We start from the raw sequence: 18,916 nt of genomic DNA on the forward strand, positions 1-18,916 counted from the left end.
TGCATTTGAAAAGACAGTATTTATTGAAATAAATGAACAATGTTTAAACTGAGCAAGAATACTGAATAATGTAAATATTTACAATCTGTCCATTAAACATAATAATAATTAATAATTAAATGTTCAATATGTTCTGGAGTGTGGTAACACAGATAAAAAAAAGGACACCCCACACATTTCTGTGCAAGTAACTTATTTGTATAATTTTATAAGACTGTATATTTATTCTTTGGACAAAGACCAGTGACATTGCTCTATACATCTGCAGTAAAACTTGAAACTTCTGAATCAATCTTTTTACATTTTTAATGAGTACAATCTGTACAAAACATGAAATCTTCAACTTTTCTACATTGTGGGTACTATATACACTTGAACTTTCAGTGAAAGATATATCCTCAGTGTGGAAGTGTTGTACACAACAATGAATCAATGTTTAATACCACATCTATAAACTTAATAAAGATAACAATGCTTATCAAAGACAATCAATGCACCACCAGAGCTACAAGTTGTACTCCAGTATACAATGTAACCCAACCCAACAATGCCACTACTTAAAAATACATTAAAATAATAAACATTTTCCGTGGTATTTCAATTCAATTTAAATAATCTTATGTAATGCTATAAGTCCACATAAATTCATGGTAAGGAATCTAATGCTGTTAAGAAGTACTCAGAGTTACCAAAGAAGCTGTGTCCTGTTTTATCTGTTATGGAGTCAATATGGATTCCATTTATAGTATTTGCGTTTTTATGTCTGCATAACCAAATGAGTGACACTATTTGCATATTAAGACTCAGAAGCATGCGAGGGTTCATTTACACTGAAGATAGATAGACCTTTTTTTGTATAAACCTTCTCCATTGAGGTACTTCATTCAAATAAGCTCATCATAGGCAAAGAGTGGATTCCCTCCATTTTCCGTTGACCACCATGTCCTCTGATGGGCATAACATGATTAAATTTGGAGTAAAAAATGGAATCACTTGCTGCCTATGGTGAGATCCCACTAGGACCTACCTATCTTCATTGTCAGTGCACCTTTAGATATGGTATTAGAAAGGTTCAATAATAGCATGAAATAGCATTAATTGGTGAAATGGTATACATGTCTGAGTTACTTAAATATTAAACTATGTTACCATTATACCGCTAAAAGCTGTTAATGATATTGCATGCATCACATACACGTAGTGTTGCATCCTTTACTATTATATTTGTATACGTATATACTATTTTACTGTAAATCTTAGAAGTGTAGTAGCTACCACAATCTATGTTATTGCAAATGTCAATGTTGTGTTGTCAAATGTCATGGTAATTATTCACAAAATTCAAACCAAGGATCCTAGTTCGAATGCCTCAATTGATTCATAACTTAAGTTTCTTGCCAAAACATGCTTCAATTTAAAAACATTTGAACAAACCTTTTCTGGTATTATCTAGAAAAGATTTTTTTTTTTTTTTTTTGAAAACGAAATTCGTAAATTTTGTTTTAACTTTGTGAGTAATTACAGTGTTCTAGCTGTCATGTTATGTGTTACCATTTCTTTTGGCCGTTACCAAGTGAGTGCTGTACATGTTTGTGTTACCATGTTACCATGTGACCCTGTGCCAGCTATACCATGTTACCACTACAAATAACTATGTTACCAAGCCGTCTATACTCCCTCCACCTCGAAATCTGGTCCAATCCTTGAAGGAGCAGGAAACAAGAAGAAATGTATGAGATGAGGCGCAGTACACAAAACAGGAAGTGCTCAACAGGAAGTGCTCAGTGTTAAAATCTGATAAAAAGGAAGAGGAAACAAAAAAGACTGTTAGTAAAACTAAACAGGAAAGGAAAAGTATACTACAAGAGTGGGTCTGGTGCAATCTTTGATGCTGGGATCAGATATTGTGTTCTCATTCAATATTATCAATTCTTGATATTACGGAGTCCCATTAAACCAGTCCATCCTCCCTCCAATTAAGGGAATTTGGAAAGTTTGGTTCACAACCTCAAAAGAGAACAAAAATTAAAAAGAGTTAAATTAGGGAGCAAACATGTCCATACATTTTCATGAAAATGGAGTAAAAGTTCTGTATATTTCCTGTGAAAGAAAAACAAAAAGGGTAGCATTTTGTCTGATTCCTGTCGGCTCTTGATCAACCCCTAACAACTCTAATCTCATGCAAATTCCCAGGTGAGTGCAAAAATGTGCCCAAGTAAAAAAAAAATTATGACACATGCATTAAAGGCATGCATTTTGTGATTTGAATATGATAAGGGGTCAAATATCAGGTGTAAAAGCTTGACCAACTTTTAAAACCCATGTTAAAGGTTGTGCACTTCACCCCACCCCTCCAATGATCCCAAGGGCTATCCAAATACCCATCCTTTCTGTCTGTCCTGGCTGTCTGTACTCCATAATCGAAAAAAATTGAAATGCATATCATATGTTTTGAATTGTAGTATAATCCTTCAAGAAAATTAAACTTTTTGTGAAGACCCACCAAGTAGTATCACTTTTGAAATTAACATCAGGTTAGTACATATACTATCAGATGCACACAAATATGCACATGTGTACGCACACTTAGCTGAGTTCAAAGTGGTTGTTGCAAATGTGCAAGTGCATATGAAAGGTGCATATTTGCAAGCAAAACATGCTACACTTGACCACTTTGGGTGTATTTATCAAGTTAACTTTTCAAATCCATCCAATTTCTTTTTATTCTGGTAGAATTTACATCTGTCATAAGAGAAATTCAGTCATGTAACCTGCCACTTAAAATTTCCAAATCTAGTGTAACATTTTTTATAAAAGGCAATCTCATACTGGTCAATGATAATAAACAAAAGTGAGGCAAAAAAATTCTAACATGAAAATGTGAAGGCATATGTATATGTTATTTAGGGGTTTGTGAGAAAAAATGTCAATGATAAAACAAAAATATGCATAAACTAGGAAGAGACATAGTAAAATATTTTGTACAAGAACCATAGAAACTAAATTTACAACAGCACCAATACCAATACAATACTGCTGCACACTTTTTGAAACATAAATAAAAAAATCACATACCAAATCTTTTTAATTCTGCAGAAACAAACATCTAACATGAATTGCCACTAAAAATGGCTAGGTTGGATCAAACAGTGAACCAAAACCAAATAAAACAGGATCAGTTTTTACACAGTTGAACACCCAAAAAATCTAAAGACAAAAAGTGTTGTAACAAAACTCTCACAACAAGCACTTCATACAATCAATAGAATAAATCAACAATCTGTCTTCAAAAAGGCACAATTTTAAAATTAACAATTCATTTTATACATCTGTATGTCATAATGGCATTACTGTAAATCTTAAAACAGACTTTAAGATGATCAGCCATTGTTTGCAAACATTAATGGCACTTAAGGAGCAAAGTAATTCACATACAAGTGACCCTAAGAGAACTGAAGAATGATACTAGTGAGAAAATGTACACACCTTTTTTATACCAGCAATGTCAAAACAATATCAGTTTCATTTAGTTTTGCCTACACTCATGCCATGTGATAGAAATAGAGTAATAACCCATTGTCTTCAAACAATTTAAAGAAATTCTATTCCTGCATGATGCTTTGATAATAATAATAACAGACCAAAGGCATGAAGTTTTCAACTAATTCTGTCATCGTTATCCTCTCCCCCTGGTGGTCTGAGAACTGACCATCTGATCATGATGTGAAGCTTAGCATCCTTATCGATCTAAATAATTTCTGGTCTGACTGCATCTCTTGATCATACATAATATGAACCAGACCCCGTCTATTTACTCATGAAGCCCCCACTAACCTCTGACATCAAAACAAGTGAACCATTTGAATTCTGCTATACATTTTGGCTTTCACTACTTTTTTGTGATTATTTTTTTCAAGTTTTGTTGAAAACAATGCACATATGATAGTATTTGACCAAACGAAAGAATTTCCTGATGCACATTTTGAATTCAAAACAGTTATTTTTTATTGAGTAGTTATACCACTGAATATTTGTGGTGTCAAACTTCAAAGGTTGCCAGAAACAACCACTGTCAGTCAATGAAGTATGTAAAATCAAGCCACACACTTAAAACACCTGCAGAAGAGTTCAGTGGAATAATTCTTATTTGAGATATCACAGGGAAAATGCTATTCTAAATCAAGCCTTTAATGAACAGACTTTGACTACATTTTTTGTTTTCTATATCTATCTTCTGATCGGGATGAAATGTGAGATGATCAAATGTGATGGGAAGAAAAAATATATATAGACTGTTAATATGTTTTTTTTTCCTAGGAAAAAGACTCTGAAACAAGGTGGGTTAGGACAAAAATCTTAATTTTTTCTTTAAATACTAAGAAACAAAAACATTCTACCTTAAGCAAATGTGAAGGCATTATTACATTTTTTTCAACAGTTTTGTCATTGATGTGGTATAAAATTTGATTTGGCAGAAAAAAAAGGGAGGGGGATCAAAATAAATCTATGCCCAGGGAGGTTCAAAAGTCAGTCTGATTCATCACCCCAGCTGACAAGTGACAAAAGAAAAGATTTACATTCTTTTCACTTGTGACAGTTGTTGAGAGCATGGAAGATTTGATGTGAAATGTGAAGCAGCTGTTCAAACATGCCTACCAATGAATGCTGAAATGTACTATAAAGGCAAATTTTCTTTCTTAAATGAATCATTGGATGATTTAGTTTTGAAATAGCTTCTATATTTAAAGGTTATTTACATGTCTATTTTTTACTTTAAAGATATTTGTGACACTTACATAATATATTTTCAATGAATAAGAAATACAAATGTTAGCAGTATTTTGTAATTATTAGGGTACTACACAGAGTTTACAAGCTTTTGGGATGAGAATGACTGTCACATTGATTTTTTAAGAGCTGAAAACATAACAAAGGCTTCTGGACTCACTAAAAAAATTCACGAAATTTTTGCAGTATAAGACACAAATAATTGGGATTCATTTTTTCATTTTTCTAATAGGTCACATTATCAGAGTGTAACATTCTCCTTGTTTTTGAACCCACTGTTATAGGCCTAGACCACTTAAGGGATATGTGGTGTAAGACCCTGACCAGTATTTTCAATACTTTCAATTACCATTTCTATAACTAGAAATCAGTGATATACATTTATGTGGTATATGATACTAGAAGTGTATGGAGTCCACTTTATGTTGCACTTTCCCCTACGAACAATATCATATTATTTTATTTTACATGTACCTATATACCTGCTATTGTGCCATAATCTCTGCACCCCTCCCTTTTCCCCTAACTCACCCCCTACCTCCAACAGACAGTCCTTCACATGGAAAATTCTTACATGAGCCAGCATTACTCTGCAGAGCCATCAACAAACTCTTTCACTCATGAGAAGCCAACTGCCCACCCTGAACACGTGCAAAGTCCTACACAGAAGTTGAATACCACGCAGACTACGACTGTAGTCATTTAGAAATGTTGAATACCACACAGATTAGGACAGTAGTCATTTAGAGATGTTGAATACCACAAGGACCAAGTCCTATATCAATGAACATGACTGTACCATTGTTTTGTCTTCTCCCTGACGTGTCCTATCACAGCCTGAACAACCTGTAACGTGGTGGCTTGACCGCCAAGGTCTGGGGTGTGGATCTTGAGTGGAAAATATATGCTTTCAATTTTCATGATATTTTACTTCAGGAAGAAATATAACAGTTTGCAGGGTGTTGGCTTCACTGCCAAGGTCTTCCTTCAGTGTACACTTGTTGTAAAAATTGTACTTTTAGTTATTTCTTATAAATACTTTTGATTGTAATCAAAACATCACAATGAACATAGTGTTAAGAAATAAATCATGCCCTGATTTTCCCTTACCTTATCCTCAACAATGACTTTTATTACAGCATCTCTTATTAGTTCCGAATGGCTCTTTAAACTGAAAACACACAAAAGAAAGTATAACTAGTTACATCACCAAAAAATATTGCCATTCACCACATTCACATGATACAACCTCTGTATCATTATTCTAACTGGGATGTCTGAGTAAAGACAAATCGAAGTTACAAGCATTTATGGAAAATTCCACTTCTCTAGTCTTATTGCAATAAAAACATGCTCTTTTAATCTTTCTATCAGAAGGGGGGCATGCTTTTTTTGGCAATAATGACTATAACATCCAGCTAAAAGACACATCCAGTTAAAAGACATTCTAACCAAGAGAGAGCCCAGCTTTCTCTCCTTACCCAATGTGTTCCAACAGATCTGCACTGGCCAGTAACATGGCAGCTGGGTTAGCGATATCCTTACCAGCAATAGAGCGCCCTGAGTTACGAGTGCCCTAGAATATATGATGACTTTTAATGTTATTATTCCAAAGATTGCAATACTATGCTGGTCAATGATATGCCAATCAGACTAGTGATATCTTTACCAGGAATGGAGCACTCTGCCTTACAAGAAATATTTTAGCTGTGATTTTATAAAAGAGTGTTACACTTAAACATTACTTACAAACCTGAATCTGACTCCTTAATATCAGTCTCCTTACAGGCTTAAATACGTCAGAGTTTCCTTTTTATTTCTTAAAACTTCAATGGTACAGTATAGTACATATTTCTTCATAGAGACTCAAAGATAGCATGATTACATATGTCCTATCTTACTCATAACCTCAAAGGCAGCCAAACACTTTGCCTCTGTACTACTCACAGACTCAAAGATGGCGTAATTCTCTCCTATATTCATGCCAGGCACCACTCCCTGTCCCCCTGTCAGTCCAGCTGCTATATTCCCCACTATGTTACCATACAGATTGGGGAGCACCATCACATCAAACTGCTGGGGGCGGGACACCATCTACAATAATGAAAGAAAAACAGTCAGGCCCAGTGTACACTCTGAGATAGCAGCTGAGCTACCTGCCTCACAAGCTTTCAGCTTAGAGTGTGAGCTGACCTGATAAGTTGAGAAGAAGCCATTTTGGTTTTGGCTTCAAATACCTTCAAAGGAACAAGAGCTCTATGTTTTGCTCCACATATACATATGAGTCTGCATTCTACTTATGTGTCCTAAATTGGAACCCCAATTTTCTTCAGCAATCAGTTATTTCTAACATAACATAGTAGAATGATATTTTTTGCATTACCCAAAAATTGCGTTCAGCCTTTATAGCTATTGTAGCACATGCAACATAAATATATAATAATGGTTATTAATCTTTACAAATATGTTTACCTTTTTCATGAACATAAGTAAAGACTAGGATAAAAAATGTTAATTTTAAAACAACATTTCATTTCCCATACCTGCATACTACAGTTATCAATGATCATGGACTCAAATTCTATTTGTGGAAATTCCTCTGAAACCTTTCTGCAACATTCCAAAAACAGACCATCCCCAAGTTTCCTAAAAAAAGAAGGGAAATTACTTTTAAAAGTAAAATATTATTGAACTCAGAAAAAGGCAGGTTGTCATCATTTTTATATCATTCTAACATCAATTTGAACTGAAAAACATAATTTAATATTTATTTTCAAATATCTACTGTACTGTTGTGATTTATTTTTAACATCAATAAAGAGAACCAATATTTCAATGTTCACAAATTGATGTTTCCTATGCCAAAAAACAAATACTCTTAAGCCATCTTACATGATATTGGCCTTGTGCACTGCAGTGACTTTTTTCCTTCCATGTTCTACAGCATAGTTAAAGGCATATCTGGCAATTCTGGTGGACTTGGCAGCTGTGATGATCTTCAGGCTCTCAACTACTCCAGGGACATTCTAAACATAAATAATGTATTGTAATAATATTGTAATAGCAAAGGAAAACCAATCTTATCATCATGCAATCAGTTACACTTTGCCAAATACTTCAGGGTAGCAACAGTAAATGACTGTAGATAGAACCACATCAATATATCTGTTGACATGATGTAAAAATGGCTATATGACTGCACAAAGACATGTGGTAAGGTAATTTAAGTCTTTACACAGAGTCCGTTATTACCTCATGTTCCAGGTTAGAGTATTCTCCCTCTGTGTTTTCTCTGATAATCACCACATCAATGTTGTCATGCCTAGTCTGTACACCTGGGATGGACTGAACTTTGATCACACTGGCAAACAGATCCAGCTCTGTCCTGGAGAAAAAATATATAGTGCATTGTTATATTGTGTTTTCTTCATAATAAGGATTATCTGTATCAGTATTAGACCAGCAAACATTTAAGCAGAGTGATGGAAAATATTTAAAAAAAAAATCTTTTTCAGTGTTTTAGTCAAGACCTGGAGATAAAAAATATATGAACCTGAACATTGTTCCAACATTAATTTACCTAAACTTTACACCAATTGAGGTAAGTGTGTAAGGTGTGACAGCTTAACAACACTAGTATAACAATACCTCAACTGTGCATTTAGTGAACCAGTTGGAGAATCTATTCCTGTCTCTACGCTCCCCTTCAGGGCTGTACCATTTCTCTTCACTGCCAGCAAAGCTTGTCTGAAGGCTTCTGAATCGTTGTGCTCTCGGTCCAAGCGAATCTCTTCAAAGTCCACAGGGACACCTGCATACCTGTAAAAATTTGTCAGAAATATTCGAATAAAAAATATTGCACTCAGTATCTTCAGAGTTTGAGAGACCCAGTTACAAATAGCCATACTACTGGGATACTAAAACAGTATCACTTCTTTCAGAGTAAAATGTAATGATGAGGATGGCTGAACAATAGTCAAGTCTGTATAAAATTATATATACTGAAGAACTCCAGGCCTCTGACTGATTAGATAAAATGCCCTATTCAGTACAGTATGCCATGTATGCAAAAAGGACTTGAGATGAACCTCCTCTCATACTATGTAATATTTTCCTATTATATAGTTCCTTAGGAACTATGCTCTAATTGAGAGTATATCATGTATTAAAGATTCCATTTGAACTTGTGTTAGCTAGAAAGTAAAAAGGTCTCAGATGTAAGTATAGTAGCTGGGTGGGTCGACCCACTCAGTTGGTAGAGCAGTCGCATGAATAGCAAGTGGCGGGGGTTTGAGACCGGGTTGAGTCCGCTACTTATCCCAAATCTCTACATAATATTACCTGAAAACTTGCTTAACATGTCCCATGAGTTCCGGACCCACTCCATCTCCTGCCATCAGTGTGACAGTGTGCCTCCCTCCATACTGAGCTCTCACAGTGGGGGCCTGAGAATTAACATGTAGAAATATGAAAATATATTAATTCACCTTTAACATAATGCAATGGAATCTGTAACTAAAATGGAATCAATGTGGACGAATAAAGTAATTAACACAAAAAATAAACTGACTGATTAATTAAAAAAAAAGAACTGTTAGTAAAATAAATTTGAATGGATAAATGAATAATGGTAAATAAATTAACAATCCAAGAAATGTACACATAACTGAAAAGATATGACAACGAAAATGCAAATATTAACGAGTATAGTCTATCACATTCATCATACATGATACAGTTTAAAATATTTTTTATCTATTTCTACTTAGAAAATATTACTCACTGGGGTCGAATAACCTCTTTTGTGAAGACAGGATACACAACGCAGTCCAGACAAAAAGTGTTCCTGGAATAGTATTCATATGAGCACACTACAATTTAAAAAGTGCTTAAAATTATAACATGTAGATTCCAACTCCAAATCAACATTCAACTCAAGTTATCATTGATCCAAGGGATGCATACACTTTGCCAATGCAGGCGTCTTATAAACCTTCCTACAATACGTTATTCAACCAAACTAAGTTTTCATAATTAACATATATAGTAACCATTAGATATAATTATCCGATAAAACGTACATTTGAAAGCGTCCTGAAAGAAAAATTGCTCACAAAAGCTCGCAAGACACTAGCAGACCGTCCCACGCCGGATGCCATATTTGCTACTCTTCCAAGACAGTCTTGCTCTATTTATCACTATTGACAGAAATTTACCTTAATACTCTTTATTTTGCTTTGTTACCATAGTGTTAATCACATAAAATTGTATTTTGTAGATTTTAACTTAGAGATAGCTAAAAAATCCCAAATGAATAAACAAAAAGAGTCTGTCTTGGATTTTTAATCTTAGTTCCCTAGAATAGTATCCATGTAGATCTGATAAAACGAATAAAATATCATGCTTTATTGGGCAATTAATTACTTTAATTAATTATTAAATGATATAATATTATATGGTAATTGAAAATATGCATGATTTAACAGGATAATTTGCACCGATTTTTAAAGTTGTTTCTAGGAACCAGTCAAAGTAAAGGTCGAATGGCTGAAGGATGATTTTTCGACGATTTTTATATCTTATCAAATCTTCGGAGTCTTCTGACAAAAATCATAGTTAATAGACATGAAGAAATGGGAACTATGGTTTCAAGACTAGTAGGATACTTACTATCTCCAATTAGGTACCTCTTTGGAACTCCTGCCGTTGAGGGAACAGGGCAGGATCTTGTCCCTTGCAAATCGGGACCAACTCCATTTGTCTTCAAAAGAAGAGGGTGAGGAAGTGCAATCTCATATATACCAGTGACAATATATGATGTTTTCATTTGTCTCAAGCACAATTACTATGCAATTTGACATTGTTGTGATTGTTTGTTTTCACACTTTAATTCAGCACTATTGGTAAAAATATTGTGACTTCTGAAATAATTACAAAATAATTTTGGTTGTTTGTTTTCAAAACTTTATTTAGTTATTGATAATGGCATGATTCTTATTTAATTAAAGTTACTGCACCACGTTAAACAAAGATTATGGGGAGTTGCTTGACTGTTGGATTTACACTCAACACAAAAGTTTTATGTAAGCTTTTACTTTGACAAAAATAGGTCTCAATTCTTTGATGAAGATGGTGATCTAGCTCATGAATTTTATGAAGAAGTCAGAGTGGAGAAAAATGGCAAGAAAATGGTTATGCAAAAGAGAGTAAAAAATTTGACACCTCAGGTAATTTTACCCTTCTTATCATCTGATTTTTGTGAGGAAGGTGGCATTTTGACTCGTTGAAGTAAGGAGAGACAACATTTCATTACCAAATAACAGATAAAATAAAATGAGAATTATGTGATATTCATAAATGTAAAAAAAAGATATTCATCTAATATCTATGATATAAGCAATATATATATTTCTGTGTATTTTAGGGTTATGTGGATTTGCCCCATCCAAGGATTAATAAAGACTTTCCAGTTGTGATGTGTGAGGCTCTGTGGACCACAGATAGATGATGGTGATTCCTGTTTCTGTGAAGTAATGAGATCCTAACGCAGAAACATAACTGATGATACAGAAATGGGGACATAGAACAGAAATGTAGCAACTCATAAAGTTTAAACAAATCTTATGTACCCCACTTTACAAAACAAGGTTTTTATGTGTAATATCTGAAAACAGATATTATTGAAATAGAAACAAGTTTGTTGGGCTCATGCCAAAAAGTATTATATTGTGGGTGACTTAAGCCTAAGACTCTATGAAAAATTAGATACTGGAATATGACAGGCTTTAGAATTTTTTAGTAATTATCATATTTATAAAAACAATTAAATATTTATGGGCATATCCACCTTTTAGTAATAAGTTAAACATTATTGGTTCATAGAATAGGGTATTTCATTTATTTCGTTTGAGCTGTATTTCCAAATGTTTTATAACTATTTAACAAGTAGTAATGTTAATGTGTCATGTTCTTTTGAGGTTAAATGACATAACACTATGCTGTCATCGTGAAAGATAACTCTTTTTTATTGTTAAAAGAAGTAAACACAGCTCAAGGTAATTTCACAATACTGCAAACAATTTACTATTTTGTTTATTTGTGTTTGCTTTGCAATGACTTTGAATGTGTCTTAACCAGTCTGGTGCAAGTTATTATTTTTTTTCTTTTTTGAGACATTCCTAGAGCTGAAGGGGAGGGGAGCAAGTTTCGTATCTCATTATGGATTCTGTTAAATTATTTTTAATAAAGTTCAACAATTAAGGATTTACTTTGACACCAAAGTAAATTGAAATCAAAGCAACATTTTGAAGATAATTATTAGTACTTGTTTTTTCTCTCCAGGTTTAGTAAAGTGTTTAGATCTTTAGAAAAAAAAATTTGAACACAAAATGTAAAAACTATTGATCTAAGGCCTCCTGATGGTCATGGGCATTGTTTCTCATTATTTTGCTTTATTTCTTTTCAGTTTGAAAAATATACAAAACCTGGTCTAAATGTAGCATAATTGACTATTATTTAAAAATATAATTTAGGATTTCATTGATATGTGACTGTAAGCATAGATTTGTTTGTGAAAGAGAATTTATCTCATTTTAACAGCAAATTATACAAGATTCCATTTGAATTTCTTCATATGTCAAATCAGGCATTCTAAAACTATATGGTTGTCTAAATATTGTTTTAAATTGTTGCTCAAGCCAATAGACTCACTGATCATTAGAGTTCCCATGGGTTAAACATCACAGCTCCCCAGCTCCACTTTCTTTTTACTTACTGAGATCATTTGATTGTTTAAGATTGTGCAATAAACATTATAAAACTGATTTATTTTCACCTTTTGTTCAATCATGAAATATTACCATTTCCCAGCAAAATACAATACGCTGTATATAAAAACATTTCCTTTTTGATACACACATATATACATACCATTCAATCAATTTATTTAAGAACATATATATAAATAAATACGTAGAAGTAAAAAGTTTTGTGCATGTAGATGACTAGAAGCTTTCAGTGCAAAACATTGAAAAACAGTGAAAAAGAAATCTAATATGCAGAAAATCTATGTTCCTTCTGAACACATTTGGTAAGCAATTTTGATAGCAATTTTAATTGGCAGTATTGTCATTGAATAAACTAGAAAATTTTAAAATGAAGAACACAAAAGAGGTTTCTACATTGCATGATGACTGTAGGTGTCAGCATAGTAAATACTTAGAACTGCCTGATATTAAAATTAACTATGAAATGAAAAAAAAAGCTTCTTTCTGAGCTAATTTTCTTATTTAAAATGTATAAATAAAAATACTGTTAAAACCGATCTATAACTGAAAGTCTGTATTACATTATCAGTCAAATCTGTAACTTATATCAATGAGACTTAAAACCGCCTTTACTTATTGCAATGTTCACATTTTTAAAATTCATCAACTTCTAATTTCTTTAAAATAATTAATTGATAAGACTGCAATCCAGTGGGTTGAAGTTGTACTTGAAACATTAATAACATTGGAATTTAAATAAAATGCTTAAGTTAAACTAAGTCAAAAACCTAAAAAAATCTTGCATGTAAAAAAAAACTTTTCGGAAATTTCAGATCTTCATTTTCTGATATCACTTATGAAATGGGATATTTTTTCAGTATGCTAATGTGAATTTGGTCTTCATGTAAATATCATATTAATCTGGATTAACATTTACTACTAATGCACCTCTACGTTGCTGACAACATCTCATGCTCATAATCTCATTCTTCAATAGTGGTAAAATGCAGACAACCGTCAAAGCAGTCTGAAGATGGAATATGAAATAACAAAAAAAAAAAAAAAAAAACAATTAAAAATAGTCCCACAGCCCCATCCATTTATTGCAGAAATCAAATCAAGCAGTTTGAAATATAACCAAATACTAAAATTAGCCATTTTAGACACATTACGGATCATTTTATTGGCAAATGATCTTGAACTGAGCAAAATTACACTATTTTCAAAAAATTCATATTTTACCCTTTAACTTACCACCCATCAACTTACCATGACAATAAAGAAATAAAACACCCACTGCCAGCTGGTGTGAACTTGGATTACAGGAACCAAAATCTGAAAAAAGAAGAATCACTGATTATAAATTAAGCAATAAATTCAAATCATGAACTTTCAGGCACTAAAATTCAAATTTCATTATCACAGGTGTTTATCTCCATAACTTGCATGACTTATAAATTTTAATTTATTGCAGAACTCCCAAACAGGTGTATAGATCACAACTACTTCCCGCAAGGAGGTTATGTTTTTTTTTATTTCATTAGTTTGTCTGTCTGTTAGCAAAAAAATTATCACGGCAGAATTAAATGAAAGTTTCAAGATGGGTCAAAAATGAGCTACCTAAACAGTGATAAGATTTTGATGGTCCATTAATTAACTAATGGTAAATAATTAGTTAATTATTTGTCTTGGCAGAAGTCTATGTTCTCTGAGTGCTCTTCTAGTTTTGTCAGTGGTTTTGGAAACAGTATACCTTATCCCATGGTGATTAAGGTAAAAGTTTATAAAATTTTTCAGACAAAATTTCTTTTTTGCTAGATAAAGGTTTAAGATTCACTATGTGTATTTTATTATTCAATAACAAATGTAATATGATAACAGAGTTTCATCCTTATACTACAGACCTGTCCAATGGCAGCTCCAACACTACCAGTGCCATCTACAATCCCAGCCACTGTTGCTAGGGCCTCCTTGTTGCCTTGCACTGGGCCCTGACGACCTGGACAAAAGAAAAAGAGAGAAAAACTATGGTCAGGTTACACAAAAATCATTCATATTAAGGTATCTTCATTGTAAGCAGAGCTGGACAAACAGAATCATAAATTGCAAACAATCAGCAAACCATGTATTAATTACCTAAATCTGCTGATATGGCTGAGCTTATTAAATTTGCAGGTCCTCCTATGAAGAAACCAGTCACGCCCATTAAGAAACCATTCCAATACAGATCTTTTGGTGATTCTAAAAAAAGAAAAAAAATATCAAATTGAATTACAACAGCCACAATATACTTTATAAAAGTCCTGTTTAGTTAAGTAGTACATTTGTTTCTTTTTTTTAAAGTAATCTTAAAGCAGAATCTTACCATTTCGCAAACAATTTTACCACTTGGAAAAAATTTTAATAAAATAAATTAAGTATGACCATAAAAAAATGAGAGCTGGTATTGAGAAATACTTACTACTATAAATGAACAAAGATGGCAGTGCTAGTATTAACATAAAAACAACTACTGGTGATCTCTTCCTCATTATATCCTGAAATGAACGAAATTCATTAACCATGGCAAAAACCAAACACACTGCCATCTCTCGCCTTTTGAACATCAAAGTATAAAATTTATTTATGTTGTTTTTTTTTTTAAATCTCTCCCAAATATAATGCTAAATATCATCATAATGTTTTTCATTCATAAAACTTGCCCTTTTTTAATTAAAAATATATGACACACTATTTTTTACGAAACATACTTACTGAAATCAATCCTCCCACAATTCCTGCTATAATTCCGCCCACATCATACCAGATTGACAGGTCGTCTGCTGTGGTATCCGGCCAATTGAAATGGACTGCCAGGTAAAATGGCAGCCAGAAGAAGAAAGAGTAGTTCACCAACTTCAAGCAAGCATAGGATAGGGAATACTGGTTAAAAGAAGGAACATTTAAAAGTTAAATTTTAATTTTGAAGTCCTACCAAGCTACATATGAACTGTATATTCTAATCCTGTTAAGATGATTCCTGTGACAGAACCAATTATCAAGTTGTAGTATGACCTATTTTTTATCTATCTACAATTCCTAAAATTCTAATACAAAACTAGTATGCAAATTCCTAAAATTCTAACAAAAATCATGTAGAGTGAGTTCACTTCAATTCAGAACATTCAATTTCATTTCTTTTTTTTTTCTATATAAATCTTGACATATAACAAAATGTTTGAAATTTAATTGATGTGATTGTTCCGAATATGTATGAGCAGTCATCACAACCTACCGGAATGACCCCTGGCAGCAGAATGGCCTGAATGAACCCAATAGCCTCAGCCCTCTCCTTGTGGTCTTCTGTATTAGGACCATCTCCATTCACTTCATCCACCAAAAGTGGGGCTGAAAGATGGTAAAACTTTTAGTTAATTACTTCCTGGTACTCAAGGAGGCGTGCCAGACATTTAAGCTGATTACAGTGATTGCACTTAGTGAGGATCTCCTGCAGAGTTGGAGCGATCCAGCTAGTATGATGGTTTATCTGAAAACTCGCTTAATATCTAACTTAAATGAATAACCATAGTGATTAACTTGGTCATCTTTGCTTTTTATGTCAGTTGCCTAGTGACACCAAGTGAGAGTTTATTAGTTAATTTTATGTCTGACTTATTTCAGTACATTGTATGTGAACATGCCAAACATCTACATTGAGTACTTACTTGTGACACCAGCACCAGTTTTATCCTCCTCCTCCTCCTCATCTGCCTCTGGCATCCCTATCTCTCTCGGAGATGGAATCAATCCAAAGAATACCACCACGCCTCCAGCAAATAGAACAGCAGATGTGACCAGGAATGGATACTGAAACAGTGGGTGTGGAGAGTTAGAAATCAAATGGGTAAGGGTGAGAATTCATTACATCACATCACATTTCCATTCATCAGATAAGATGGTTCATTAGGAAAAGATATATCACATAAAATAAAAAATGTGGGTCACCAAAATTGTTTTTTAAAAAATAAGTAAGACTTAGATTCAGTTGAATTTGTAATCAATTCTTTCCCCTCCTTAATTACTGTTATAATTAACTCACCTCATATCCAAAGGGGAGGACAGCAGCACTGAGAAGAGTCCCAATTATGTTTCCAACTGATGCACAGGCACTCCAGATACCAAACACCACACCACGACTGGAAATCAATCCCATTAAGAAGAAAATATAATATTATTGAATTGACATGATTCAAAACAAGAACTAGGAATGAATCTTTGATTCATTGAAATACTGCACATGCTTAATTGATTCAACTGTTAATCAGGGGTGGATGGTGGCCGTCTTCTGGGTCTTCTGGAAGACTGTGATAATTTTTCAAGTTTACATTGAAAGTCACCTAATTTTTCTGTCGGAAGACGGTCAAAAATGGAGGATGGGTCAACAAAGATAATTTGGAAGACTGTCAGAAAATATCTCTGGATCTGCCCCTGTTAATCTTAATCACTCACCTAGACTTTCCAAACCAGTTCCCCATGATAGCCACCACAGTGGGCCAGCCACTGGACTGTAGCAAACCATTCAGTATCCACACTGCCATGTAGAAGTATATGTTGTAGAACTGGACCCATTCTGTCACCGTGCCAAACAGAAATACCTGTATAATAAATTGTATTTATCTTAAAATGTTCAGTATTTATAACTGCATGGAGAAGTATATATTGTAAATCTGAATCTAGTCTGTCCAAATCTGTCAACCATTTTAAGTTCAATAAACCAAAGGAAAGACATACCTGGGGTAGCACTAGCAATTTTTTTTGCTTAGCCAAATCACCACATTTTGTCAATTTTTTATCAAAATGGTTAGAATTTGGCTAAAACAAGTCAAATCAAGCCCCTTTTCTTTAGCCAATTTAAGTCAGTTTTAGCATTTGGCTAAACTGGCGAGTGTTAGCGTTACCCCAGCATACTGTGAAATAACCCGTTAAATGTACAACTACACATTATCATAATTAAATGGCTATCAAATTGAATCATTAATTCGACGAGCCTTTTAGTCAAGACTCTGAAGTTACTCACTAGAAGAGCTGAAGAACACATTCCAAAGGAGAGTACATAGCACATGTTTAACCTGTCACCTAGTGGTCCACTAAAGTAGAGTCCCTACAAGAAATACACATATCATTATGAAACAAATCTTTCAAGAATAATTTTTATAACTTATTTCAAAAGAAAAAGGGACTTAAATATCTAAGACCAGGCAATTCATCATATCAGTAACCATGGAAAACAATCTTCCACTCAAGCTCCATAAAAAAAATACATTAAACAAATAAATAAATAAAAAACAAACAACTACCTACCACAGCATAAGCCACCATAAATGCAGTGTCAAGAGCTCCCAAGAAATATTCTGCATCATCTTTATTGGCAAACATTTTGTGGTCATTCCAGATCTGAAAATGTAATCAAATATTCCATAAGTAACAAGATATGGTGCTTTAATTGGGTGGACAAAAACGTGTACTGGAACTGGATTTTAAAATTGATTCAGGTTATTTTTTACCAGAATAGTTCTGTTGGCCAGCAATGGTTTCTTAGGTATATATGACAAATTGTAAGACTGATTGTTTTTTCTTTCTTTTTGAGAGATAACAAGACTAAAAATGGAGATAATATTATAAGTAAAATGTACATGACATTGTTTTAAGTATTACAGGAATCATCAAAGCAATGCATTTATATAGTATGTATATATATTTAGTCTAAGACCTACATGATCAGGTTTAGTTTCTCTGATGGTAGCATTGTGGAACTGTGGTGTCCACACTTGAGTGAGGCTGTCCTTCACATTACTAAATGTCTTCCTGGTGGCATGAAAAAAGGCATAGCTGAAAAACACCAAGGGTCCATTTATTATGAATACAATATTGAAATTCTTTACAAATACCAACATTTTGTCATGCCGGAACTAAGAAATTAACTGAGACTATAAACTAACTGATTTTGCACTCTGTTTTGAATTCTGTTTCATTCCAGACTAAGCACTTAAAAGTTCAACAAGTTGGATATTTGCATTACAAAATTTACAGCTACCACAGCTTGCACCGATCAAAATTATGGCAAACAATTAAACATAAGTGCAGTCTACGTACCTCATAAAAGTAAGAATAAAAATGGTGACATGATAAAATGTCCATTTTAATTTTTTAGTGGGACGTTGTTGTCCCGAATCAGCACCCTCCATATCATTTCCTTGTTTTGCGTAGCTACCTCCGAATACAAAAGAGCGAGCCCTTTCAGTCTCAACATTTCAAAGATGACGCTAATTTTAGAAAAAAAATTGAATAATATTATTCAAATGTTTTCATTTCAAATTACTGTG

At 33.4% G+C, this 18,916-nt stretch overlaps 3 protein-coding genes across 5 annotated transcripts; 1 reads left to right on the forward strand and 2 right to left on the reverse strand.

Moving 5' to 3' along the window:
* Window positions 1-10,001, reverse strand: LOC106169721 (isocitrate dehydrogenase [NAD] subunit gamma, mitochondrial). 3 transcript variants are annotated; one of them, XM_087015896.1, is made up of 12 exons: window positions 9,870-10,001; window positions 9,572-9,634; window positions 9,130-9,233; window positions 8,437-8,607; window positions 8,041-8,173; window positions 7,681-7,814; window positions 7,332-7,434; window positions 6,736-6,882; window positions 6,270-6,364; window positions 5,899-5,959; window positions 5,588-5,676; window positions 1-1,702 (listed from the first exon to the last, which is right to left on the reverse strand). In XM_087015896.1, exons 1-12 carry the CDS (start codon window positions 9,945-9,947, stop codon window positions 1,669-1,671), a joined length of 1,212 nt encoding a protein of 403 aa, XP_086872022.1. In that variant the 5' UTR covers window positions 9,948-10,001; the 3' UTR covers window positions 1-1,668. The 3 variants fall into 3 exon arrangements, with proteins under 3 accessions (XP_086872022.1, XP_086872023.1, XP_086872024.1); XM_087015897.1 differs by having other exon boundaries at window positions 1-1,794; XM_087015898.1 differs by having other exon boundaries at window positions 9,903-9,952.
* Window positions 10,002-10,299: 298 nt separating this feature from the next.
* LOC106169722 (tumor suppressor candidate 2) lies at window positions 10,300-12,611 on the forward strand. The gene is made up of 3 exons (XM_013549319.2): window positions 10,300-10,564; window positions 10,898-11,015; window positions 11,213-12,611. The coding sequence occupies exons 1-3, from the start codon at window positions 10,422-10,424 to the stop codon at window positions 11,294-11,296; spliced, it is 345 nt and encodes a 114-aa protein (XP_013404773.2). The 5' UTR covers window positions 10,300-10,421; the 3' UTR covers window positions 11,297-12,611.
* Window positions 12,594-18,875, reverse strand: LOC106160482 (sugar phosphate exchanger 3). The gene is made up of 14 exons (XM_013537104.2): window positions 18,687-18,875; window positions 18,308-18,422; window positions 17,895-17,987; window positions 17,611-17,694; window positions 17,043-17,188; window positions 16,633-16,729; window positions 16,259-16,400; window positions 15,829-15,941; window positions 15,309-15,476; window positions 15,016-15,091; window positions 14,691-14,795; window positions 14,459-14,553; window positions 13,824-13,889; window positions 12,594-13,581 (listed from the first exon to the last, which is right to left on the reverse strand). The coding sequence occupies exons 1-14, from the start codon at window positions 18,776-18,778 to the stop codon at window positions 13,471-13,473; spliced, it is 1,503 nt and encodes a 500-aa protein (XP_013392558.2). The 5' UTR covers window positions 18,779-18,875; the 3' UTR covers window positions 12,594-13,470.
* Between the last annotated feature and the right edge of the window lie 41 nt (window positions 18,876-18,916).

Source organism: Lingula anatina, chromosome 6, assembly GCF_051362555.1.
Source record: "Lingula anatina isolate TDL-2025a chromosome 6, LinAna3.0, whole genome shotgun sequence".
Taxonomy (NCBI): Eukaryota; Metazoa; Brachiopoda; class Lingulata; order Lingulida; family Lingulidae; genus Lingula; species Lingula anatina.